Raw genomic sequence first — 25,774 nt, forward strand, 5'->3', positions numbered from 1 at the left:
TTTGATAAATTTATGATTTGTTAGATTTGATTTGAGATTTTAGTTGTTTGATCGAGGATAGTTTTTCCCGGAATTGTTTTAAGATTAAAAAGAACTTGAAAAGTTCTCCAAATATATACCTCGGCCGTAAGATGACTATATTAAAAGCTAAAGATGGCATGAGCACCACTATCCTTGCTCTAATAACAACCACCTCGGCCGTAAGCACGGCGCGGGCAACGAGGCAGGTGGCCTGCGCGGCCCTTTGCATGCCTTGACTTGAAAGCTGGAACCGTTGGACGTGCTACGTAGCCGCGACGTCCGGAACCATCACTGTTCCAGCTGTTGTCTGACGGATAGACGCCGGCGTCGTACCCTTTACACCTCACTCTCCCGGAGTACAACTGTATGCCACACGCCCACGCCCACGTCCGAGCCTTTATATCAAGGGAAATGCTGCTGGGCTTGCATTGCACCGTACCTCTGGCATCGAGAGAGCTCGCCAGCGTCCAGTTGTCACGCTCGGCTCGATCGGGCTCTGCCAACTGCCATGGCGGCGGCGTCCGGACGGGCTCCGTCTGCTTGCGCGCTCCTCCTCCTCTTCCTCCTCCTCGTTGTGGGTGCCGCCGCCGCCGCCGTCATCGTCGTTGATGCCAACCGGGGGGAGCAGGAGCAGGACTGGGACTGGGAGCAGCTAAGCGCGGCGTCGCCCTCGCCGTGGAGTCCTGCGCCTGCCCCCGCACCGTCCCCCGTGAGCTTCATAGGTAAAACTCCTCCTCCGTCCCGTACGTGGTGGATGCCGTACACGCTTCGATTCTGTGTACATGTGCTGAATGACTAACAACGACACGGCGTCCTGCTCGCTACGAATTAACGGACGTCGTCTACTGCACTGCAGACTGCGGGAGCGCGTGCGGGGCGCGGTGCGCGCTGTCGTCGCGGTGGAACCTGTGCCGGAGGGCGTGCGGGTCCTGCTGCGCCCGCTGCAACTGCGTGCCGCCGGGCACCGCCGGGAACCACGACGTCTGCCCCTGCTACGCCGCCATCACCACCCGCGGCGGCCGCCCCAAGTGCCCTTGACGTACGCATGGGCGAGGGAGGCCGCCGCGCGCGACGCCTCTCCTCTTGTCTTGTGTACCGCGCGCTAGCAGTATACTACCCCATGTAGTCGTTTGTACTCAGCCGTGTACGTACGTGTCTCCGGTGCGCGTACGTACGGTACGTCACACATGATGCGACTGCAACTGCAATGCATGCCTGACCCGACCGTCTTTGCCTGGAATGTGTCGTGTTCTTCGTTTGCTGGTGCTCGTTTACTGGATCATGTGTGGCTGGGATGCGAGACAAATAGATATGGCAATTTTACACGTGGATTCGGATATCCGTTAAATATCTGATCCATCAAGTTCAGGGCACAAAATCTAACCCACGGGTCTCACCTGTATCCAACCTGTAGTTAAATCAAATCAGGCCGGTACGGGTTTTACCTCTCGCTCACAGTTATCCGATGAATATCCGTAATTATTCAATCTAATTTTTTATCACATTACAAATCAGCCCAACATTCCATTAATCTTTCCAACTCCCCTCTCCGGCATGGAGGCGATCGTCATTCTGGCTGCATGCTGCTACGCCCCTGTCGCTGCCGGATTGCTCGTGTGCTGTGTTGCACTTGCAGCAAAGTTTTGCTTGCTGCCGATTACGTGCTCATGAACGCAGCTTCACGTCTTCCTCAGTAAAAAAAGGGCAGCAGGCCAATCATGTTCCGGACTTGGGTAAGGCGGCTGTACACAGCACCACTTGATAATGAAATTTGCATAGTATGTCTGAACTCTGAACCGATGAAGACGCCAGTGAAGTTCTTCTTCGCCTTCTTCAGTGGTTCTACACCGCCTGCGGGCTGCGGCTTCATGTCCTTCCCCACTCTGGGCCAGTGGGCCTCGAGGCCTAGAGGCAGAAGTAAGCCCAGTAGCTTGGTGCATTGGGCTTCAGAGCTCAGTCAGCGTAGCAACTGAAATTGCTGCGGCCTGCACCTGCACGTTCTTCTTCGATTTCTCAACGCACCTGCACGTTCTTCTTCGATTTCTCAACGCCTCCGTCCTCTTGGGAGGAGTAGTGGTCTCGTCGTGGGGCACATCATGTGGCCGCTCTCATCGAGCGCAGAAGGGCGACTGATGGTATGGTACCTCGCCGACCTCAAACCCAGCAGCAGGAGCTCCAGTGGCATCGTGAGCTACCGGGTACGTAAGCAGGAGACGGTGGGAAAGATCCAGGTCCAGCCAGGGTTCTTGCAAATCCATCCATCCAATCCGCCGCCTACATCCCGCTGGGCGCTGGCCATGGCCATGGCCATCCCATTCTACCTCGGCCCCTACTTCGTCATCGGCAGCCTAGTGCGCCTGGTGTGGGACCGCCTGGACCCGGGCAGGGTCAAGGCGTTGGTGCCCCCCGTCGCGTCGGGCCTCATCTGCTGCGGCGACGGCATCTGGACGCTGCCGCAGTCGGTGCTGGCGGCCTGGCGCTCGGCCGCTCGCCGGCGTCAAGCCTCCCATCTCCATGAAGTTCCTGTTCCCCAGACCTAGCTAGCTAGCGAGAGAGCTGAATCCTGATGGAGCAGGAGACTGAAGAGCTAGCTGCCTGCTGCTGATCTGACACCACCACCACCAACCAACACGCTGGCACACTGCTGCTGTGCTGCCATCTAGTGGGACCGCCCGGGGCTCGTGTCTTGTTGCTGCCTTGCTTTAGAATCAGATGCTTTTCAATGTGTCACACACTGCTGCCGCATAAATAGCTGGTGCTTGCTACTAGTTGGAAGGAAGGAAGGGAAGCGAAAGGCAGCAGTAAATTAAAAGTAGCATAGCAGCGAGTACGAGCAGTGCTGAATTTGGGGGCGGTGAAGTGAAGGAGCAAGCAGCAGCTAGTAGATAGCCAGCTCTGACTGAGCTTCTGAACTGAGAAGTACATACCCTTCCCCCTTCCTCTTTCTTCTGTAGCCTGTACCTCAAGTATATAGAACTGATGAATTCAGTGCTTGCATTGCATTGCAATGCATTGCATGCATGGCTGTAGATGCCTGACACGATTGCAACTCATCAATCAACTCTACACTAGTAGAGTAGCTAGGAGCAGGGCTGCAGGAGCATTGTAGCTAGGCTTCGCGGGCACACAGCGAGGATAGGAATATCTCGCATGCCCCGTGGGAGATCTGGTCGGTCCCCCGTCATCTGCTCTGCATCTGCAGCCGCCCGCCCCCCTCCGATCCGGCGCGCCGGGGCAGGAAGGCTCTGGATCTGCACAGCCCAGTGTCAGTGTGGGTCAACCGGCCGGCCACTGCCCAGTGGCGGTCCTAACATTTTAGGAGCCCGGGACAAGGTTTCAAATATAGGTCCTTCAAATTACTCCCTCCGTTTCTTTTTATTTGTCGCTGGATAGTGCAATTTTACACTATCCAGCGACAAATAAAAAGAAACGGAGGGAGTATTTTTTAATATATAAATGTTACTAATTATACACTCAAAATACATCTAAAAATATTTATATCAAATAATAAGTAAATAAAAAAATATATACATATTTGGATATTCATTATTTTGTTGATGGGCTATTAGATCACATGACTAGAATTGGGCCCTATAAATTCGGGGGGCCAGGGCGACCGCCACTCCGCCCCGCCCTCAGGGCCACCACTGCCACTGCCAGGGCCCAGGGCCAGGCCTCTCCCTCCGCCCATCATTGCGGATCATGTGATCCGTGTAAAAAAAAACTCGCTCGCCTGGCTCATCTTGCTCCCACCTGCACAGCACACTGGCATCGCTGGACCGCAGTGCAGTGTCAGTGTGCAGCGCGCTGGCAGCACAGCAGGTGACAATCTCCATCCATGGAGGTGGAGCTCCCATCCACGGGGAACAGGGGAGGTAGGAGTAAACGGTAGCAGCGAGCTGTTACTGCAAGAACAGGCAATGAAAATGCACTCGGCTGCCCTCGGGAATCCCGCGAAATCCCCCTCGCGTTCAGAGCCTCGTCGGGTGGGGTTGTTGCGGACCTGCAGAGCGCAGGAGCAGCCGCCGTGCGGGGTACTGTAGATGGCAGCGCCAGCGCGGGGCAGACGGGCGTGATTTTCACCACGGTTTGCTGGAGAATGCATGGATGGAATCGCTGTCTGCCTGTCTGTCCCTCACGTACGGAGCGGAGCACTCGCTTTGTCCTATAATAAAAAAAATAACTGTACGGCTTGCGGTTATTTTCTTTTTTTAAAAATCAACTAAAAATATATAAAAACACTACTAATATTTTTTGGTCTCCAATGAATTCACCATAAAATTATAATATATGGTTAATATAATAATATGCATTATATATTATATAAATTTGATAAAACCTTTAGGACTGAGCGATTGTTGCCATGCCATTATGCCAACCAAACCAAGAGCCTTTTGCTGCTTTCCTGTCCCTCGCCCTCGTGTGCCACCAGATCTCTTTTCGCCCCTCCCCCCACCACACACTCACATCCCGACCCCACCCACACCAGCAGCCGAGCCGAGCCGAGACGAGGGCGCCAATTTGCCAAAGCACTCACACCTCCCTGACTTGGGCCTGCAAGGTGCTGCTGCATGGCATTGGCGTGCCTGCGTGCTGCAGCGGTGTAACTGATCTGCACAGCAAACACCACCACTCCCAAACCGAAACCGAGCTGCGGCTCACGCTGAATTTCCCAGGTACTGGAATTTCAAGCATACACGGAGCTGGGAGCTGCTACTGACTACTACAGTAAGGCTTGGCAGAGAGCATTCCTGTTCATTTAATTTCATCAGGAAATAAAGAAGAAGGGAAAACATGGAAGCTTGGCCTCCGGTCGTGTTCCTCTGAATATGGACAGGCAGCAGCCCTGGGAACCATGGCAATTGCACAGCCAGGTTCAGGCTACGGCGAGCAGCGCAAGCGCAGATGGATTTCGAACATGGCAATTGCACGGCGCAGGTGCTGAACTGCGCCCCCCCCCCCCCCCCCCCCCCCCCCCCCCCCCCCCCCGCGGACACGGATCGTGTCTCTGCGAACCGTCAGCACGTTTTCTTCATGTATGGATGGATCCTCACTGGAGCTGCTGTGCAACTGCAGGAGAGAGGGAAAGCATGAAGACGTTTCAGCGAAGCAGCACGACAAGCCTGACGATCTGCTTCAGGACGAAGCAACACGAAATCTGAAAGCTTCCCTGGCACGAGGAATTCCCTCGAGTCCATCCAGTGGCTCCTGACTGCATCTTCATAGCGGCGGCGCCGAGGAAATCGTGGCTAGAATGAGAATTGGTTCGCGCGAGATTTAGTTAGCCGGAACAAAGAATTCTCAAATCTGGCTCGCCGATCGAAACAACCAGAGCAAATGCATTCGTCGAAACTGTGCAAGATCCAGGGAAGGAAGGAACACATCCTAGGAGCCAAGAAACCCGCAGCGAAACAAAGAAAAGAAGGCGGAACTCGCATCCGAGGAGCCAAGCAACCCGCACCGAGAAATTCACAAGGCCGGAACCACCCCCCCTAGCTACCTGAATTCAACCCACAGAAAACCATCTGAGCCACAATTCGCCTCCGCACACGCGAGGGAATTCAGGCACCCGATGCGGCAAGAGCGAACTCGTTGTCAGCGAATTGAATTCCCCGAGAATTACACCCGGGCGACCCATACGGAGCCGAAATTCAGAGCGGGAGGACCTAAATTCCCCTCAACCGGCTGAATTCTCGGCGATGCTGGCACAAGAGGGGAGGCTGCATGGTTTCCATGGGCTTTCTTGAACCATCAACAGGTAGAGCCGGCCGAGAGCGAGGCTGCGGGGAAGCTCCGCAGCTCAATTCACGGCCGGTGCATGGGGGAAGAGAATTGCTAGCTGGGAGGAGCCAAGCATTCCATCCGACATACCACCACCACCCACGAGTTCACAGTTCAAGAAAGCCTGTGGAAAGCATGCCCGCGCACCTTTCTCCACACGTCCCACACCCCGTTCCTCCGGCGAGGGACACGCGCCGACCACAATTCTACGCCGCCCACGGAGAGGGAGGGGGACTGGAACTGTGGTGTGGAGAGAGAGGAGGGAGGTGGTTGAGAGAGAGAGATAGAGAGAGGGTTGCTTTGGAGTGAGAGCAACGGCCCACAGAGGCCGGGGGATATAAATAGCTGCGGCAAGTAACCAACCAACCGGGCTGGCGGTGGCGGGTGGCGTGGTAGCGGCACCGGCAGGCGGCAGGCAGCGGCCAGAGCGCAGAGGCACGGGCCGGTACCCAGCCGTAGCCCCGTAGCCGAGTACTCTCGGTCCTCTCCTCTGACCTCCCTCTGTCTGGCTCTCTGCCCATGGATGGGCGAGGCTCATGGCGGACGAAGGCAGCCAGGCTGCCAGTGCCAGGCCCCTCCTTTTCCGTGCGCCTGCCGGCACCCGCGCGCTCGCCATTGATTCGGCCTCGTTTGCGCTAGCTAGGACTCTAGGAGTAGTTCCCTTTCCTCCCTTTCTTTCTTGTGCTGCTTTTTTTTATCCTCGTAAAAAAAATGAAACCGTAGAGGTAGAGGACAGAGACGAAGCAACTGCAGTGCCGGCCGGGCCAGCGCTGCGTGGATCTATCCACCGATCGCATCACATACATACTACAGCACCGCTTGCTTGTCCTGCCTGCCTGCCTCAGCCGCTGCGGCTGCTGCTGCGCCCTATCCCGGATTAAAAACCATCCCGGCCGGTCCAGCTCTATCGCCGCCCCGATCCCGCCGCTGCAGCGCTAGCCTCCTGCTCTACCTAGCGTTACCCGACTAGCGAGATCGGCCTAGCTAGCTAGCTGCGCTGGCTGGCTGCCTCCTGCCTGTTCGCCATGAAACGGATCCATCGTCGTGAATTCGGGGACGATGATGAATGCCGGATGGGGTTCAGGGCCGAGGCCGGCCGTACGTATTCGAGCTCGCTCGCAGCCTGAACTGAATGTTGAGCGAACACAGTTTTTGCCAGCAGCCAAGCCACCAAGGAGATTAGGAGAAAGAAATACCTGCCACTAGCTTGCGAGCTCGCAGGAGAAGACGACGAACGGCAACGGAACAGATCGGCCAGGCCACCAACCCCGGGCCATGCCTGACACCGGAGCAGGCGATCGAGATCGGGCACGGGCGGCAGCAGCAGGCAGGAAGGCACACATGCTCCTTCCATTCTTCCAAAAGCGATTTTTTTTTTAAAAAAAGAGAGCTTTGTTCGCTCGCTCCAGCCGTCCAAGATGTTAAAAAAACAAGCTTTCCTCGGTGTCCATGTGCCGCCCGGCCGGCTCCGGTGGGTATCGGACAAGGCGGTCCGAGATTTTCTAGCCCGTGTCGAGTGCCTCCTGCCCTGCCTTTCTTCGTCATGGCCATGTGTTTGCTTCATACAGTATACGATATATACTATAAACCTCTTCATCTTTCCTGAAACACAAGCGTCTGCTACGCATCTCCAGAGAATGGGATGACCGACCGGCAGGACAGCAATGTAACGCACCCACTGGGCCAGTCCGCCTAAAGCCCACCATCGCCAGCGTCGGACGTTCATGCGCTCGTGCGCAGCCTATTCAGACGGGCACCTCGCTCTCAAAACCTAGGCTGAGAGAGGAGGGAGGCCCGCCCTTATAAGTGCAACACGGCCCCCTTGGCTAGGCGAGGTGGTACTAACCCAGGGCGTGCATACCGGTCCCTTACATCCCACCCCCCTAAGAGGCCCAAAGCTCTCCCAGGCAGCAGCGGCAATGTAGGCTCCGATACCAATTGTAACGCACCCACTGGGCCAGTCCGCCCAAAGCCCACCATCGCCAGCGTCATACGTTCATGCGCTCGTGCGCAGCCTATTCAGACGGGCACCTCGCTCTCAAAACCTAGGCTGAGAGAGGAGGGAGGCTCGCCCTTATAAGTGCAACACGGCCCCCTTAGCTAGGCGAGGTGGTACTAACCCAGGGCGTGCATACCGGTCCCTTACATCCCACCCCCCTAAGAGGCCCAAAGCTCTCCCAGGCAGCAGCGGCAATGTAGGCTCCGATACCAATTGTAACGCACCCACTGGGCCAGTCCGCCCAAAGCCCACCATCGCCAGCGTCGGACGTTCATGCGCTCGTGTGCAGCCTATTTAGGCGGGCACCTCGCTCTCAAAACCTAGGCTGAGAGAGGAGGGAGGCCCGCCCTTATAAGTGCAACACGGCCCCCTTGGCTAGGCGAGGTGGTACTAACCCAGGGCGTGCATATCGGTCTCTCACATCCCACCCCCCTAAGAGGCCCAAAGCTCTCCCAGGCAGCAGCGGCAGTGTGGGCTCCGATACCAATTGTAACGCACCCACTGGGCCAGTCCGCCTAAAGCCCACCATCGCCAGCGTCATACGTTCATGCGCTCGTGCGCAGCCTATTCAGACGGGCACCTCGCTCTCAAAACCTAGGCTGAGAGAGGAGGGAGGCCCGCCCTTATAAGTGCAACACGGCCCCCTTGGCTAGGCGAGGTGGTACTAACCTAGGGCGTGCATACCGGTCCCTTACAAGCAATAACCCTGCGTCTGTGTTGATGCAATGCAAGGCAAGGCTGGCAGCGCTGAATCTAAAGAAGGTCTGGACTCTGGACCACACCCCTACTGTTGCCAGAGAACTATGCATGGGCCGGAGCCGGACATTGACTGTTCTGTTCTGTTCTCTGCTCTGCTCTGTGTGTTCACTTCTCTTGTACTACCGACCGTACACCGTGAATCTGCCATTGCCATGACCATGAGGTCCGGCTCCGGCGGGCGGTGCCTTCCCCATGGCCATCACCCGGCAGTGGGCTGGGCGTCGCTGTCATGACGCCGCCACCCATTCCCGTGCATGCGATGCGACATCCACCATATGACGACAGATTGATTGAGCCACAAAGCCTGCCTTTGCTCTCCTGCAAAGGATATAATTGTCGACCAAATCCACTTTCACGGTCGGCCTCTAATCCATCGAATGATGAGCGGTCCCGCAGCTTTTCTATATATATATTTTTAGAAAATTACCAAGTTATATACACACGTAACTTTTGTATATATAATATTTTACAGAGCAGCACTTATTAGCATAGTCTTTTATTATAACTTTTCTTGATACAAGTTTTATGTAGTTTTATAGATAACTGGGTACGAAAATAAAATCGAATGAACGTTTGCCATTTAGTTGAGTGGGTTTGTCGTCGTATTCGTCGTTGAAAAGGGCTACCCAAATTCGGCTCTTTGACGAGTGCTAAATAATTTGTCGAGTGTTTTTTTCGGACACTCGATAAAGAAACTCTTTGTCGAGTACTAAGTAAAAAAACACTCGGTAAAAATAAAACACTCGGCAAAGAAACCCTTTGCCGAGTTTTTTTATTTTTGACACTCCGCAAACAGTTTGTTTGACAAGTGTTTTTTTTACACTCGACAAAGAGCTTCTTAAAAGTAGCCTAGAGGGGGTGAATAGGCTAACCTAAAATTTTTCACTATAAACTTCGAAATATTGTTAAATCTACAGTTTAACTGGTGCATGCCAGTTCAACTGCTACACAGGCAAGTTGAACTACTTTGAATCAGTCCAACTATTAGGGTAACTCTAGACTATGAACTAAGCGAAAAATATATTGTGAATCCCTTGTAGAGGACAATGCAACTAATAGGCAAAGTGAGTATGATGAAGATATGAGAGCTATTTCACCATAAGATCCGCACGGCGAGAAAACATATATGTCTATCTTGCCAAATAAGATCTCAATCACAGAGCAATCAAGAACACAAGACACAAGATTTATCTCAAGGTTCGATCACACCACAAGTTGTTTGACTAGAAAACCCGACCCAAACCGGTTGAACCGCTCTAGGGGGCAGTTCAACCGCCCCTGACAGGTCAGGCAGACAATCTACTAGTCTGACTAGCAGACTATCGCGCAGTCTGGTCAAGTTGACCTAGACCGGTTGAACTGCCCCTGACATCTATGTCGACTTGTCTACCAGTCTGACTGGTAGACTGTTTGTAAGAGATCAGAGGGGTCAGGGACCAGTTGAACCGCCCCTGAGGACCAGTTCAACTGGTCTTGACCAGAGAATTCAGGAGAGAAAACCTCAGTTCAACTGGCCCGGAGGCAAGTTCAACTGGTGTATGATCAAAGAGGTTCACAGTTGAAGTTGAAGTTCAACTCGAGTTGAGAAAGCTCAACTGTAGTTGAAGAAGTTCAACTCAGCTGAAGAAGCTTAACTCAGTTGAAGTTTAACTCAGTTGAAAAAGTTCAACTGCATCTGAAGAAGTTCAATTGCTTTTCAATAAGAACACTCTCAGTTTCTCAAACCTAACCACGTTCAGACTTAGAGCATTCAAAAGATTTGGTTTTCAAAAATAGCTATTGAATTTGGAGCTTGAGCTATAGCAAACACCATTACCTGTGCGAAAACTACTAAGGAAAAAATAGATCCTGCGACTCAAGATATACATAAAATTTTATACGTCCACCACATGGAGTCTTTTCAAGGGAACCACATATGTGTTTCTTTTGTTCTTGGAACTTCCTTTTTGATTTCTCACCAGTGGTTGTGACTCCTTTAGTTCCTGCACATTCTAAGCATACACTATGAGCGAACTTGTTAGTACCCTTATTTGTTTTGTCATTAAATCACAAAAAATCTCACTTAGAGTTGATTGCACTTACACTTCTTTGTCGAGCGATTTATTTTGGACACTAGGCAAAGAACTTCTTTTCCGAGTGTTTTTTTCAACACAAGTCAAAGACAATTTAAAAATCACATTTTAAAGCAGTAAATTAATTCAAATAAAAAAGTTCTCAACTACAAATTTTGTATAACTCATCAAGACGTACAATTTATATTTTGATCATTTCCTCGTATGACAGAATAAAAGTAAATGTGTTCATAAAACCTATATCTCTCTCGTAGTTTATGAAACTCGAAGAGAGATGTACAAGATTTGTGAATAATGTTAGAAATATCATGTGAGATGAACAAATGAATAAATAACAACCAAAATAAACTTTATAGATCTTGAGAAGTTACAGAATTTTGTAGTGTCAACTTTTTTCATTTGAAGTCATCTTGTGAACGAAAACTACGTCTTAATTTTTTAAAAAATTGAATTTTGAAAACGACCTCGAATGGAAAAACCATCAACAGAAAAGTTGTAGGTCTTGAAATATTATAAAACTTTGTAGTTGACAATGTTTTGGTTTGAAATCATCTTGTCATGCAAAACTATGTTTGAATTTTAAAATTTGAATTTTTCAAACTACCTCATATGGAAAAAAATATACCAAAATAAAAGTTATAGGTCTTGAAATGTAATGAAACTTTGTAATTGATAATTTTTAATTGTGAAATTCAAATTTTGTAACCGGCCTTAAATGTAAAAATGATAAGGCGATGGGTATGGAACGGGTAGTGGTTGCAGAGTTGTTCCCATAATTTTAAAAATACTTTGTTGCTTTTTGGGGGTTTATTTGCGATTAGTTCGAATCTCACCATTCACAAAACATGTAAATTTGATTCAAAATAATGGTGAAAATGATATGACGATAGGTATGGAATGAGTAGTGGGTGCGGAGTTGTTCCCATAATTTCAAAAAAATGCTGTTTTTTTGTTTTTTTTGCGATTTTTAATTTGTCGAGCGTTTTTCGACATTCGGCAAAATCTTTACCGAGTGTCCGAAAAAGTACTTATTAAAGAACCCATTGTCAATAAAATATTTACCGAATATTATTTATCGAGTGTAACACTCAGCATGGTTTTACCGAGTGTAAAATAACCGGACACTTGTCAAAGAAGGCAGTCGTATAATAGAGAGGTGATCGATCAACGACGGTCATTGTGGGTACTGCAAAAAAAAAAAAAAAGTGTGTGCCTTTACAGTCAGACAGCAGAATGTGCTTTGTGGTGGCGAATCGAGGAAGCTCGTGCGTACACATGGCCGCGAGGGGAGGTTGTGACACTGTTGAAGAGTCAGTAGCGCTTGGCCAGCCAAACGGACAGGGTGGCTAGCTACCGGTGCCAACCAACCACAGCGCCCTGCATCCATCCATCTGTTGTTACCTGTTCTGTCTTGGCGTCATCTACCTGTCGAAAAGGGGTCCCAGCTCCAAGCTCCAGCCTGACCGACGACGGCAAGTGCACGGCGCATCCTATCTATGTCTAGCAGCAGAGCACGCACGGCACGATTCAAGGCACAGGCACCCGTCGGGAAAGCGGATTTGTGTTGGATCTGAATGAAAGCCGATCCATCCATCAGCATGCTGCATGTGCCATTTGTGAATATTTGAGCTGTAAAGACGAGCGGGCCGGCCTCCCAGACTGTCCGTGCAACACACACGCATGTACGTACTATCACCCAAAGAGAAACAGATAGATTCACATGAACCGCCGCCGGCGACGCAGGCAGCAGCTTGAAGGTTTGTCTGTCGGCACGGCATATATACGAGCCTGGGACCGGTACGTACGTAAGGTCGATCAGGTGATCCATTAGCTAGCCGGACCTGGTAGTTTGCGCCATGCCGTGCCGTGCCCCCCGCTCGCGCGCGCGGTGGCGCACATGGCAAAAACATGCATTGCCGATCGAGGTCTCCTTCCGCCACGGCCGCCTTTTTGCTCTGCATGCGTATGCGCCCGGCCGTACGTTGACATATATGGCCGGCCACGCCGACGACGTAGGGCTCGTCGTCGTCGATCGATGGATCATGCGGTTTGTGCGCGTCACGTGCCACGTCGTCTAACCATGTATGCGTGCGCATGGAGTCATGGTGATCGCATTACGCGTATGCGTACGTTGTTATACGTACGTGCCATGTGGCCTAAACCTTACTGGTCACCTCGAATTCAGTTATTGATCATTCAAATGGGGCGGACTAAACCGTGGGCCTATTTGGATCGGCTTTTTTCTAAAAATATGGCTATGGAGAGAAGCTGACTTATAAGAATATAAGTGTTTAGCAACCTAGTTATGGAGAGGAGTTGCTGGTTAGAATCTACATGTTTGGATACCTACACTTTCAAATGCCAGATTCTGACTATAAAAATGAAAAAAATACAAATTGTCTCATTAACCAGCACCTAATTGGAAATTAGCACATGCTCTCTCCATTAGAACATTCTCTGTTACACGTACATATCAAGAGGTACACCGAAACAAGGGGAAAAGGACATAAACTTTCAAGCTAGCTAGCTAGTCACTACCGGAATCCGGGCCTTTGCCGAGTGCCAGCGGCTTTGTCGAGCGCCGCACTCGACAAAGTCCTGCACTCGGTAAAGAGCTTGTTTACCGAGTGCGGGATACTCGGCACACAGAAACACTCGGAAAATACTACTTAGCCGAGTGGAAAACACTCGGCAAAGATGGTGCTCGGCAAAGGACCGTTAGTTGCCGTTTACAGCTGACGGTCGTCAGCCTTTGCCGAGGGCCAAAGTCCGGCACTCGGCAAAGAATACTCTTTGTCGAGTGTTAAATATCTGACACTCGGCAAAGAAAGTCTTAACCGAGTGTTTTCAGTGGGCACTCGGCAAAACATATTTTTATTTTTTATTTCCCCAACCAAACTTTTTGTGGTGTGTTCCTACATTATATAGACCTACATGTACCATTTTGGGACAATTATAACAATGTTTTCAATAGCTAGTAGATTTAGTTCGTTTATTTAAATTTCTTCGGAAAATTTAGATTTCAACTGCAAGTCACTCGAAACTTAGATAATCGTGCATGCAAAAATGATACAAATGTTATTTAGCACAAGTTACGACCGATTTCAGGAGCGGACCGGAAACTTCGAGCGACATGCTCACTAAACATGGTCGTGAACTTGTCATCCACATGTTTAAAAATTGTATAAAACACAAACAAAGTCAGAAAATCATGAAACTTGTCCACGTGTCATGATATCATATGTAGAGGATTTGAAAAAGTTTCGAAAAAACTGTGACGCGCTATGTGTAGAAACCTAAAAGATCCACATTGAAACTCTATGATTTCATGTTTAGTTCTCTTAGGTTTCTACACATAGTGTCTCACAACTTTCTTCAAACATTCTCAAATTTTTATCACAACCTCTATATATGATATGATGACACGTGGACAAGTTTCATGATTTTCTGAGTTTGTTTGTGTTTTATAAAAATTTTAAACAGTTGGATGGCAAGTTCACGACCATGTTGAGTGAGCATGGTGCTCGAAGTTTCCGGTCCGCTCCTAAAATCGGTCGTAACTTGTGCTAAATAGCATGGATATGATTTTTGCATGCACGATTTTCCAAGTTTCGAGTAACTTGCAGTTCAAATGTGAATTTTTCGAAGAAATTGAAATAAACAAACTAAATCTACTAGCTATAGAAAAAACTTTTCTAATTGTCTCAAAATGGTACATGTACGTTTATATAGTGTAGAAACACATCACAAAAAATTTGGTTGGGAAAATAAAAAATAAAAATGTTATTTGCCGAGTGTCCAAAAATGACACTCGACAAAGTAGCCTTTGTCGAGTGTCAGTTGGTTGACACTCGGCAAAGAATAGTAAAATAATCTGTGCCGAGTGCCCCCGATCTGGCACTCGACAAAGTGTATTTTAAAATTAAAAAAAATCTTTGCCGAGTGCCAGATCACGGGCACTCGGCAAAGCACTCGTACATAGCAAATGTAAGTCCTTTCTTTCTCACTCTCTCACTCTCTTCTCACGCGCCGCCGCCGCTGCTCTCCACGCCGCCGCCGCTGCGCCCTCGCCCGCTGCGCCCCTGCCCGCCCTCGCCCACCGCGCCCCTGCCCTTGCCCGCCGCGCCCTCGCCGGCGCCCCTGCCCTCGCCAGCTGAGCCCTCGCCCGCCACTCCCCTGCCCTGGCCCGCCGCGCCCTCGCCGGCGCCCGCCCGCCGCGCCCTCGCCCTCTCACTCTCACGTGTCGCCGCCGCCGTGCACTCGCCCGCTGCGCCCTCGCCCGACCACCGCGCCCTCGCCCCTCGCCCGGCCGCCACGCCCGGGCCCCTCGACCTCGCCCGACCGCGCACGCCTTCCACGTCGTTGCGCCTCGCCGCCGCTGCCCCCACGCTGCCGCGCCCTCGACCGTCGCCCGCGCCCCGTCGTCTCACCCGCGACCCACCGTCACGCCCGCGACCAAACCTCTAAGGTGATTCATATGAAATAAGTAGGTTTAATACTGAGTCAAATTTATAGGTTCTTTGTCGAGTGTACTTGCTCTGGCACTCGGCAAAAAAGCACGTTTTACCGAGTGCCATACCAAGCATTCGACAAAGTACCTGACATAGGGACCCCTCTGGCGGATTCTTTGTCGAGTGCTGTTAGGCAGACACTCGGCAAAGGTAACTCTTTTGCCGAGTGTCACCTGGGACACTCGGTAAAGACGCTGTCTCCGTCACCCGACGCCGTAACAGCTGTTTTTCTTTGCCGAGTGCACGAGAAAAAGTACTCAGCAAAGAAGGCTTTGCCGATAAACTGTATGCCGAGCCCTCTTTGTCGAGTGCGACACTCGGTAAAGCTTTTGCCGAGTGTTTTTAAGAGCCGTCGATTCTGGTAGTGAGTCTAGATCGGACCGGGCGACCTGTCATCTGTTCCTGACGTCAGGCCCTGACGGGACGGGGTCCGACCGGTAACAACGGCGGGCATACAAGGACGTACGGACGGCCAAATGGCCAATGCAATGAACCGACACAATCTCGCTTGCGATGCAATGGAAACCAGCAGGGCCGAACCTAGGTTATATATAGAGTTGAGTGTATGTGGAGAAGCAGGCCAGGAGCCGATCAACCGACGGAGCCACGCCACATCTTCTTCCTCCGTCAGCCACTATATATGGCATTTTTGCTATCATGATATTGCTAGCAGTAATTATATTGGAGATATTCTCTACGGTCGTCCAGTATTCGATTTGGCTCTTATTCTAATGATGAAAAATATCAGAATATAGATAAAATATTTATAACTACTGGTCTATCAACAGATCTATATTTTGGAGATTTAATGTTTTCAAGGGGGAGGATGATGAGTCCATGACTCATCAAAATACTGTTACAGAAAATTATGCCGGTAATTCTCGTGATGAGTCATCTAGTTTTCCATTTGGTGATATTTCTTTGAAGGAAAAATATAACATGAAGAAGGGAATATTCAAGGCTAGTGGAATGTTTTCAAATAATTTTTTTAGAGGCGTCAAATTTATCATCAAGATGATAGAAGAAAAAAAAAAGGAACCAAACATGATTTATATTGATTCCATGCACAAGGCGAGATTCCTGATGCTGCTGTTCCAGCTTAATTGGCTTCTATGGGAGATGGCGTGATGAATCTGAGCCATTTCATACGAAGGATAGCGTGTTCCTCTCATCAACCTCTTGCTGATCCTTCAAGGATTGTGTGGAGTGCGTGATCCAGCTGCTACTGCTGCTTGGTGTGCATCGGATTTCTGGTGGGATCCCCATCTCCTGATCGTGGTACGTCATGACCGCCAGTGGAAGAATGTATCTAGGGTTTGGTTTGCATCTCTTGTAAGCTGATCCCTCCTATCTTCGTATTGTCGCTACTGCTTGTAGTTGATTGATCTAAACGAGACTATTGGGTTATTATTGAGGAGTCCAGTTATTGCCTACAGCTATTTTTGTGTGCGATCATCTCAAGTTGTGTGGCTGCTGCAGTTTGATTATGGCAAGAGAATATCTACGTAGTAGCTTGTTAGATCAATCGTCATTGGGAATAATCTATTGTTCCCTAGCTGTTCTTTTCTCAATATTAAATCATTCACCCATTATATTTAGAGTTGGATTTATTTTCCCTCGTCACATACTAGTGGTGATTTCGGTTCAACAAAATTTAGAGAAGCCCTGATCTGTACCGTGAAAGATCGGGAAATCTTACGGGCACCACCGTAGCATGTCTTTATTATCTAGTATGAGAGCTAGGACCCATCTTAAGTTGGAAATGATGAGTACATCATCCACTATTACCTGTTGGCAAAGATAAATGTAGTCGGACGGCGACCGTGTAAGCCTTAGAATTATATCACCTTGCATAACTTGTGAGGAAAAAACCATCTTAAGGCCTAGTTTGGAAACTCTATTTTCTAATGGGATTTCTATTTTCTCATGGAAAAATGAACTATTTTTTCTTAGAAAAATGAAAATCCTTTCGAAAAAGTAGGTTCCCAAACTAGCCCTAAAAGGGAGAACCACCCTTCCCCATCGGACTAGAATTTTGGGGCGATCGGATCTCTCCCCGAGTTTTGTTGTACTTAATGAACTGTTAGGCTCCAGATAACCCTAATTTGTTGGCTCTCGGTTAACCTCACTAGGCTGGGTGTATCATTTTCCTATATACATGTCCGTGTATTAGCATCAAGGAGGCACACATTTTTCCAAACATCCTAGCACCACTCAAAGCCGCTGTCAGATTTAATCCTGATGTCCGTTTCTTCTGCAGCAACCAAAAGCGTGAAGCTTCCATCTTCAGCCCTATCGAAAAAGGCAGTGATGATGCATGGTGCGGGATTTCAGATACTGCAATTTATTGCAATGCCATCAGCACCTTATGATTGTCTGCAGGCAATGAATGCGCAGGCCACATGGTACTTCAGCATCTGCCAGAGCTGTTCTACCAAATCAATGTGAGTGACATGAACAACTCCTCTCCAGAGTCCAGAACATGGACTGTCATGAGTGTTGCGTCCCTGAACAACTTCAGTTACTCAAACTAATCTGTTGATGGTCAACTGAGGTTCACAAATCATGATTCCAGGTAACAGAACCATCTTGACTCGGAACAACTAATTCCATACACTGCCTCAGTTGCTGGAACAGTAAGAGTGTATCACTGAAACCTACATGCGAATGGAACTGTTTGTTATGTCATGACTAATAAGGAACATGAAAAAATGAAGGACTTAAACTCTAATAATATAGGCCTCATTACCTCTAGAGAAGTTTTGACCCTGAATTATCCTGCAACTTGCCAGCATTCGAGTATCGCAACAGAACTCTGGAAATTGGATAAGGGCACCCAAAAAATCTAATAATATTATGCAAACCCCTCTCTCCATGCAACGCATTCGGTGAACTTAGATGGTTGAGATATGTGTTTCCTTCGTAGATATAACTAAGCTGCTGGCACAGTAGTACACCTATACCAGCATTGACTGATAAACTAGCGAATGCTAGATATACCAGAACTAGACCTCTTGCTGACAAGAAGAAGGCAGAGCCTGCAACCGTAGTAATAATCTCCAACCATATTTTCCAAAAGCTCATTGAATCACGAGATGATGCTAGGTTTGGAAAATCAACAGAGGGCCATATCTGGTAGCTTGCATATATGGTCATCCCAGCAGCATAAGAACAACTAATGACCACAGAAATAAGAAAAATGACAAACACTTGATGATTTGAAGCTCCCACACAGTTGCCAATCTGCACTTGAACAGAAGGGGTGATGAATAAACAAGTGAAGTCTAACAATCAACAAAACAATAATGTAGCAGAATGCAGTTATCATACTTACAAATGGGCAGTGATGATCCATGTCCACCACACACATTTTACAAGATCGGCAGTGATGTGCTCTGGGGGGCTTTGGTTTATTACAGTATGTACAAAAAGTATAGTTCTCAAGATCCCTTTTCCCAACCAAGGGATAGCTGCCCCAACGTACATTTGTTGGCGCGCCTGCAGATTTAGAAGAGGCCAAGCAGTAGCTTGTGATGGTAAATACAGCTAACACAGCTGTTACCATGCAGTGAAAGATGCCACAGAAGTTGCTGATTTTGAAAACAATAGGATATACCGCCCAGACCCCACCACCTGTGTCAAAACAAAACAGCAGCCTAATTAATCAGCTGGCGAAGAGATAAAATCGTTAGATATCAATAGAAGAGCTGCATGGAATAGACAAATAAATGCAAGAGGTTACAAATTGTGCCGATGGCAAGAGGACAGGAACATACATATCACAAAGAGCATGAAGAGGATGAGCACGGTGACAAAGAATCTGTCCCGCACGCGCCTCCAGTGGGAAAACCATACACTATCAGGTTTCCTTGTGGTCTGGTTACTTTGCGTGATGGCTCCACACCAGCCACACTTATAGATAGGCGAGTAACCCGCAAAAACAAGCCGGAGCCCACAGCCCCAACATGTGGCTTCATGATCTTCCGGTATGGACGTGACGGATTGCTCTACCTGAACAAAAAGAGGCTGGCAATCAACACATTGCTGCAGATGATACTACAGTTGTGCACCAATAAGGAATAGCATACTTGCAGATAGGGGTGGTAATGGATCATGATCCAAATATTTGTTCATAAATTGATAGGTCCCTAGATTATTTTTAGTTCAAAATGAATAGAAATAGGGCCCGATCTGATCCTTATATTTTATAGTGTAAAATTTAGAGCCCTACTTGCAGATGAGCAAAATCATCGGAGGACGCCGTTTACCAACCATCCTTCGCACAGGACTCAATGCCAAAGTAATAACTTCCAATCCATATCTACAACCACTTCACTCGAATACTGAATCTAACATAATATCTGCATTTTTTTCACGATTCTGATACCGTTGCAGTTCGCTAGTGTTTGGTCGACGATCTCTTACCATACATATACGTATCCATTAAGTATAAACCCTAAACTCGACTGGACTCGGCTGGAGTAAGGTACCCATAAAAGGGCCTTGTGGCCAATCTCTGGTGCAAAATCCATGGTAATCAAATACGGTAAAGATGTCACAGACTGCTTTTGCTATGGGCAAGCATCCATCCAGGCCAACCAACCCGCGCTATCTGATGACTTCCATACTCCAACGCTAGGGACACATGAAGCAAGAAAAGAAGGGTAACCACCGCTACCCGAGACTGTCAAATCTCCCCTTGGGTAGTGGCCTAGCTGCATCAAAAGCGCCGCGAAGTACGGGGCTCCTGTCCGTTGCCCATCGGCGCTTGTCTCCTTCTTCTCCGTATTCGAAATGGTCCGTGCAGGGGCGCACAGATGGGAGGCCGGAGGCGCAAGATGCACGCTTGGATGAAAAGAAAGGCACGAACCTCTAGCAGCGGGCGCTGCTCCCGCTCCGGCTCCGCCATCGCGCCCGTCGGCCGGAGCGGAGATCCACGGGGCGAGGCCGCGAGGGAGACGGAGAGCAGGACTGCAGGAGGCCTTCGGTCCGGATCGGCGCGCGTTGGTGGGAGACTTCGCAGCCTGGAGCCGTCGCGGAGGAATGTTTTTAGTTTTCGCTGTGGATATTTCAACGACGAGCAAAGAAGGCGCTGCAAAGACAAAAGAGAAAAGGGTGGATGGGGCGGGGCGGGGCGGGGCCGGGGCCGGCACGGGGACGAGGGCACGAGGCGATCCGCGAGCCGGCGGACGCGTCGCCGCGCTGGTTGCTGGTTAAGCCAAGGCTCCAAGCCTTCGATGGCAGTTGATTGCGACGTGGGCTTATTACCACGTTTAGATGAGTGGGGACTGGGGAGTACCCGATCCCAACATTCCAATTATAAGATAAATTTAATATTTTAAAATAGATGAATATAGAATTTAGTGCTAAATTTTAGTTATGTTGTTAAGTATATTATATAAAACAAAAATATAGTTATGTACAACTTTTGTGTACATTATTTACTCACTATAACAAAAGAGACGAAAAAAAATTGAATTCGAATAATTAATTTGAGAATATATAGAATAAATTTTAGGACTAATTTGCGTGGATCTTAACAAGCTCAATGTTGAAAACAAAAATATATATTTAAATAGCAGATTTTATATCCTATTTATTTATAATTGGAGAGAGAAGATAGAAAAATTAATTTTCAAATAAATATCCAAAAACATTTTAGCTCAATTAATCACTTTGGAGATGAGAGTATGTAGGTTCTCATACGACGTTGTTTGGTGTGTTTACGAGAAAAAACGGTCAGTTTCTGCAGATAAGTGTTCGTTTGAGAGGGCTTTGGGAGGCTTAGACAATTTGACGGAGCCCTCCCAAACATGATGCAAAAAAAGACTTCTCAACGGGAGCTCAATAATAGCGGAAGGTATTTTAGGTTTGTCAATGGGAGCTCAATAGAAACGGAAGGTACTTTAGAGTGAGATTCGGAGCCCAAAAATAGCTCCCAGCGGCTCTGCGACTATGCAAGGCGCAAGCATAGAGACGGCGCATGGGCGACTACAAGCGCAGGCAGCGAGCACGCGTAGACAGCACCCGAGTCGCTCTAGATTAAAGTCGGCTGTTTAGAGTGCTGCAACGGCAATCCACTTATAGAGATAAAAAATATTATATAAAATTAGTAGAAGTCAGTACAGATTAAAGCCAAACGAATGACCTCACAGTCGACATCCAAAGACGGCGCAGAGACAGCTGACACGCAACACGCGGTGTTCGTGACGCGGCCTACAACACGAGGTGTTCGTGCAAATGTCTAACAAAGACACTATGGACATGCCAAATTAAAAATATTCCTATGGATGAGCAGCTACTTCAGAGTCAACCGACGAAAGGGCCTCTAGCCTAGTGGTTAAGGACTTCCGAGTATCACCTCCAAATCCTGGGTTTGATTCCCCCGGAACGAATTTTCAGGCTTTATTAAAAAAAACCCTCGTTGTGCCCTATCAACTCTCGGGTCTACTCTGTTGATACCGGGAGGACGGTCTTTCCCTCCCCGGCCGAGTTTTTTACTTCATAGTCAACCGGAGCCATTTTCAGAGGCCAAACAGGCTGAAACAGTTCGATTTCACGACGAAGTACTGTGAGCCTCTTGCGGGGGTTCCTAGAGGCGCGTGTCTTTTCATTGGTAACATCCATCCCCTCGATCGATCTCTCTCCAGAGTACTAGACCTCGCTACCAGCGGCGACTAGCTCTGCAGTCTGTATGTAAAGCTTTACAATGTGGTTGAGCGATATTCATTCTTCACATCCAGGCTCACAAAATCAATCTGAAAACACATGCACTGATGCACACTTGTGTTTGTGTAGAGGCGCGATTGGCCAGCTTATATATATATCATCCGAAAGACAAGTCACTCACACGCACATTCGCATTGGCTAACAGAAGCTATTTGGAATGCAGTTCACTCGACTAACAACGTAGGTAACCCCCGTCTCCTTGTTTTGCCGATGTTCACTTGCATCGCCATCATATGTCAGCAGCAAGGAAGTTGCCAGACAAGGAAACCTGCCAATCGGAGAAGCAGCAGCAGTGAACGTTCAGAATCCAGAGTACAATCGACAGACATATTTTGATCTCCTCGTGTTTCTATCAGGGGAGGAGACGAGTAGAACTGTTTTACCTTCTCGCCAGGCTTGAATGGTGGAAGACCTCTGTAGGGACAGGTTCCACAGCGGAAGGCATCACCCAACCCACACTGCAAAGAAAAATCAAGGATCATTTACAGATATCACCAGACGTGATAGGTAACCTAGTCCGAGTGAACGTATGAAATTTCACGAGGGGGCACAAGTGCCACCTGTAAGCAATACTTACACTGCCACAAGCTGACTGAGGGTTATTGATCTGCTCCGCAGTGAGCTCCAGCTTCCCAACCTTCTCTTCGGCCTCAGCCCTGCCACAAGTACAGTTCTTGCATGCTTTCTTTGCTGCCCCCACCTCACAGTCCCCAACTGGTGAAAACATCACTTAACTGTTTAGGATCCAAACCTAAACTGGCTATTGCTTACGGAGTTGAACTAAGTTGACGGATTTTGGTGCTCTACCAACTGGAAGTTGTGGTTTCTTCAGGTCCTCCTCAGTCAAGAGACTGTCTTCATCAATCAGATCAGAGTCGTCGTCAATTTGAATCTTGGGAAGGGCTTTTGTTGTTTTCTTAAGGGGAAAAGAAGAGCCCATGCTCCAGCTAGCCTTCTTTGCCTTAACCTACAAGTGGTTCAAATTAGCACCAAAACTAAAGCCTGCACAGAAAAACTAACATACTATAACACATGAACTTAGACCACTCACTGTAACAGATTGCACGCTATCTTGCGAGTTTGCAGCAGAAGATTGCACTTCAGCAAATCCACCCATCAGTAACTTGCGCTCAATTTCAGTGTTCGGCTAATGGAGACAATCATAAAAAAATTAAGAACTTTACATCAACAGTGCAAGAGAAATGTAACGACAAAAACAGATTCTGATAAGTTAATACCTTCTGACTGGATGAGGGTGCAGGGCTCTGCACCAATACTCTTCCACCAGCTTTCAGCACCCGACTGATTTCAGCAACCAATTGCTCCCTCAAGCTTTCCACGTTTTTAATGACTGCAAGAACCGCACCAACTGATGCATCTTCAAAAGGCAACTTCCCACCTGTTGCATGGCAGAACAATAGTTTGGCCACGGTTTTGTGATAATATATATATATACACACCAAGTGGACACAATGAGGGCATAGCACATAGCAAAGCATAACACAAATTAAAAATCGAACATTATTGTCTAATAGAGGCTCCCAAAACACACACATCGATAATCAGGAAGCATACATTACTGAACCATTAAATTTAATAATACAAATTCAGATGTTGAATCCATGGCTAAAGTATTCTGTTCCTTTTGAAAGTATAATCCTAACTTTCATCTCCGGCTGACCTGGTAATATCTTCCAGCTCCTTTTACCTTATATTTTTTTTCAGTTGCTTGAGAAAAAGCGGTAGGAAGATTAACACATGTCATTCGTAAATCCATGGGACTTAGAGCAACTCCAAGAGCTTCCTAAGAAATTGTTCCCCAAAACATCATATTGGGGGCTGCTGAAAAAAATCCACTAAAAAAACTAAACTCACATCAGAATGCTAATAACTGGTCCCCAAAACTGTCATCATAGGATAGGCCCAGGCGTCTTCTCTCCGCCGGTGACTTGTGGAAGTGACGAACAAATCAAATTTCTCCAGAAAGCCACTACACCTATTTCCCGAAACGTAGATTCAGGGGAGGGGCACCGGCCGGCTACCGGGGCTCAGCCAGGCTATGACGGCAGAAAGTGCACGCGGAGAGCACGGCCCTCCTCTCGACGACGGCAGTGGCGGCAAACGGCGGCACAGAGCGGGCAGGTACGGTGGTGGCACTGCATGCAGTGCGAGATGCATCATATCCAGGTCAATTCAGGTTAGCAAATGCAAGGCCACAGGAGTTGCCGCCGGGGAGGAGGCTCTAGGCGAGGTCACGGGAGTTGCGGTGCAAGTTGCTGCGGATTGGGGAAGACCTTTGCTCGCCAATATTTGAGGGAGAGTGGAGCTCGGATGCGGGACGCTGATAATTTGGGGGAAGGAAAGGGGAACTGTTGGGTGGAGATTTTTTTGTTTTTCACCCCAAAACATGTTTTCGGGTTGGTTTTAGCGTTCTTCTGGAGATGCTCTTAAGCAACTAGCACATGAGACACGGCATAGATATCAAGAACTGCAAGGAGAGGTTCAAGTTCAAATCTGAAGAAGTCTGCAAGGGCAAGTCCACAGATTCAGCGGTTTTGGAGTTGGGAAATAACTTCAGTTTTCTTTTCTTTTTGTCGTTGTTGAGACTTTTTTTTTGTTGCTGTTGAGGCGTCGGCTCGACGTTTTCATTCTACACATTAGAAAGTGGCAGTAGCGCAAGAGATGCCACAGGGCCAAAACTACTATTGGTACTGAAAGTTTTCATTCGAAGCATCAGTAAGTGGCACTATCACAGGAAGAAACATTGCAAGGCCAAACTTGGCGTCCACTGACTGCGCTTAAATATTACTTGAGCAACTTGCTAGCCTCCCGATCCCGGCAGGATGGTTTGATAAACTAATTCTCTAATTGAAGTGGGAACCCTTAAGAACCAAACGTCCACTACTCCAAATTTGATTGCAAAAGAAAAAATAATCTAGCCCATTCCGCGGAATCACCCCAGAAGGCTCGCTAATTGAAGCATGCAAGCAAGGCAGGAAAAAAACAGCACGCATCGATGGGTTCCTGCATCCACAAGCACGAACTTGGCAACTTGCCATGGTCGCCTCGAAGGAAAGAAATAGAAGAAAAATTGGAGAGAGGGCAAGACGGGGGCGGAGCCAGCTAAGCTCACCGAGCGCCGCGCACTGGGTGATGACGGCGACCTCCTCCCGCGAGACCTCGGCGGCGGCCGCCAGATCCCCCACCGCCCGGATCGGCAGGGCCACCTCGTCCGTCACCGCGAGCGCCGCCGACATGGAGTCCAATCTGCACACGAGCACACGCCGAGGATAGACAATGGCACAGGTCAGCACAATACCGTACTGGGTTCGTGACGAAATCGGAGAGTGCGTCTTCACGAGGCCGGAGACCCCTAGGTGCTTGTACTAAGTCAGGTCACGCCATTTACCGTGGCAGAGACTGGAGGGAGCTGCTGACGACGACTTCAGTGAGGGGCGGAAGGCGACGCCTACGAACCTCAGGTTCGCGCACCCTGCTCGCCCCGTGTCGTTTGCCACCGCAGACGCAGAAGAGAGGCACTGTTGATGCCCGCGACGGGGCTTGGAATGCGGCTGCCGATGTCGACAGCGGAGAGGATCGTGTTCGCTTCTTTTACCAGAAAACCCTAGTCGTCGAGCGGGGCGTTTCGAGAAGGCAACGTATCGTGTGCTCAAACCGGTACCGTACTCATATGCGCATATTAAATCTCGGCCATCTATCTTCCATCCAACGACAGCCGGCAATTTTGCAGAGAACTCCTCCCACCATCCTTGGCTGGCGTGGAAAGTTTTACATCTAACTCCCTCCACCGTTTGATTCAGGCGCAAATGGGCCAGGAGCAGCTCGCCGCCACCGTCCAGAGTTGCAAATGGATGCCCCCATAAATATTCAAGGATCTGTGC

General features: G+C 48.8%; 4 protein-coding genes and 1 non-coding gene across 9 annotated transcripts; 1 reads left to right on the forward strand and 4 right to left on the reverse strand.

Annotated features, from left to right (window-relative positions):
* The first annotated feature begins 448 nt into the window (after positions 1–448).
* LOC100286242 (uncharacterized) lies at positions 449–1,261 on the forward strand. Its single transcript, NM_001372396.1, has 2 exons — positions 449–743; positions 878–1,261. Exons 1-2 carry the CDS (start codon positions 530–532, stop codon positions 1,057–1,059), a joined length of 396 nt encoding a protein of 131 aa, NP_001359325.1. The 5' UTR covers positions 449–529; the 3' UTR covers positions 1,060–1,261.
* Positions 1,262–3,501: 2,240 nt separating this feature from the next.
* Positions 3,502–7,357, reverse strand: LOC103645767 (uncharacterized). 2 transcript variants are annotated; one of them, XM_008670473.4, is made up of 2 exons: positions 6,999–7,357; positions 3,502–4,186 (listed from the first exon to the last, which is right to left on the reverse strand). In XM_008670473.4, the coding sequence occupies exons 1-2, from the start codon at positions 7,154–7,156 to the stop codon at positions 3,814–3,816; spliced, it is 531 nt and encodes a 176-aa protein (XP_008668695.1). In that variant the 5' UTR covers positions 7,157–7,357; the 3' UTR covers positions 3,502–3,813. The 2 variants fall into 2 exon arrangements, with proteins under 2 accessions (XP_008668695.1, XP_035821017.1); XM_035965124.1 differs by having other exon boundaries at positions 3,502–4,204; positions 6,999–7,248.
* Positions 5,871–5,944, reverse strand: MIR396c (microRNA MIR396c). The gene has a single exon (NR_121106.1). It is a non-coding gene; the product is annotated as a microRNA MIR396c (primary transcript).
* A 9,591-nt stretch (positions 7,358–16,948) lies between the features above and the next one.
* Positions 16,949–20,413, reverse strand: LOC100281605 (uncharacterized 100281605). Of its 3 annotated transcripts, XR_561722.2 has the most exons (6): positions 20,014–20,413; positions 18,920–19,154; positions 18,478–18,776; positions 17,893–18,386; positions 17,509–17,800; positions 16,949–17,435 (listed from the first exon to the last, which is right to left on the reverse strand). XR_561722.2 is itself a non-coding variant. In XM_008669712.2 (5 exons), the coding sequence occupies exons 1-4, from the start codon at positions 20,050–20,052 to the stop codon at positions 17,895–17,897; spliced, it is 1,065 nt and encodes a 354-aa protein (XP_008667934.1). In that variant the 5' UTR covers positions 20,053–20,413; the 3' UTR covers positions 16,949–17,816; positions 17,893–17,894. The 3 variants fall into 3 exon arrangements, 2 of the variants coding, with proteins under 2 accessions (XP_008667934.1, NP_001357646.1); XM_008669712.2 differs by having other exon boundaries at positions 16,949–17,816; NM_001370717.1 differs by having other exon boundaries at positions 16,972–17,800; positions 20,014–20,216.
* Positions 20,414–21,855: 1,442 nt separating this feature from the next.
* LOC103645768 (anamorsin homolog) lies at positions 21,856–25,523 on the reverse strand. 2 transcript variants are annotated; one of them, XM_008670474.3, is made up of 8 exons: positions 25,282–25,523; positions 25,006–25,139; positions 23,111–23,271; positions 22,924–23,019; positions 22,680–22,839; positions 22,450–22,586; positions 22,256–22,330; positions 21,856–22,140 (listed from the first exon to the last, which is right to left on the reverse strand). In XM_008670474.3, the coding sequence occupies exons 2-8, from the start codon at positions 25,127–25,129 to the stop codon at positions 22,102–22,104; spliced, it is 792 nt and encodes a 263-aa protein (XP_008668696.1). In that variant the 5' UTR covers positions 25,130–25,139; positions 25,282–25,523; the 3' UTR covers positions 21,856–22,101. The 2 variants fall into 2 exon arrangements, with proteins under 2 accessions (XP_008668696.1, XP_035821018.1); XM_035965125.1 differs by having other exon boundaries at positions 25,006–25,494.
* Between the last annotated feature and the right edge of the window lie 251 nt (positions 25,524–25,774).

Source organism: Zea mays, chromosome 2, assembly GCF_902167145.1.
Source record: "Zea mays cultivar B73 chromosome 2, Zm-B73-REFERENCE-NAM-5.0, whole genome shotgun sequence".
Taxonomy (NCBI): domain Eukaryota; kingdom Viridiplantae; phylum Streptophyta; class Magnoliopsida; order Poales; family Poaceae; genus Zea; species Zea mays.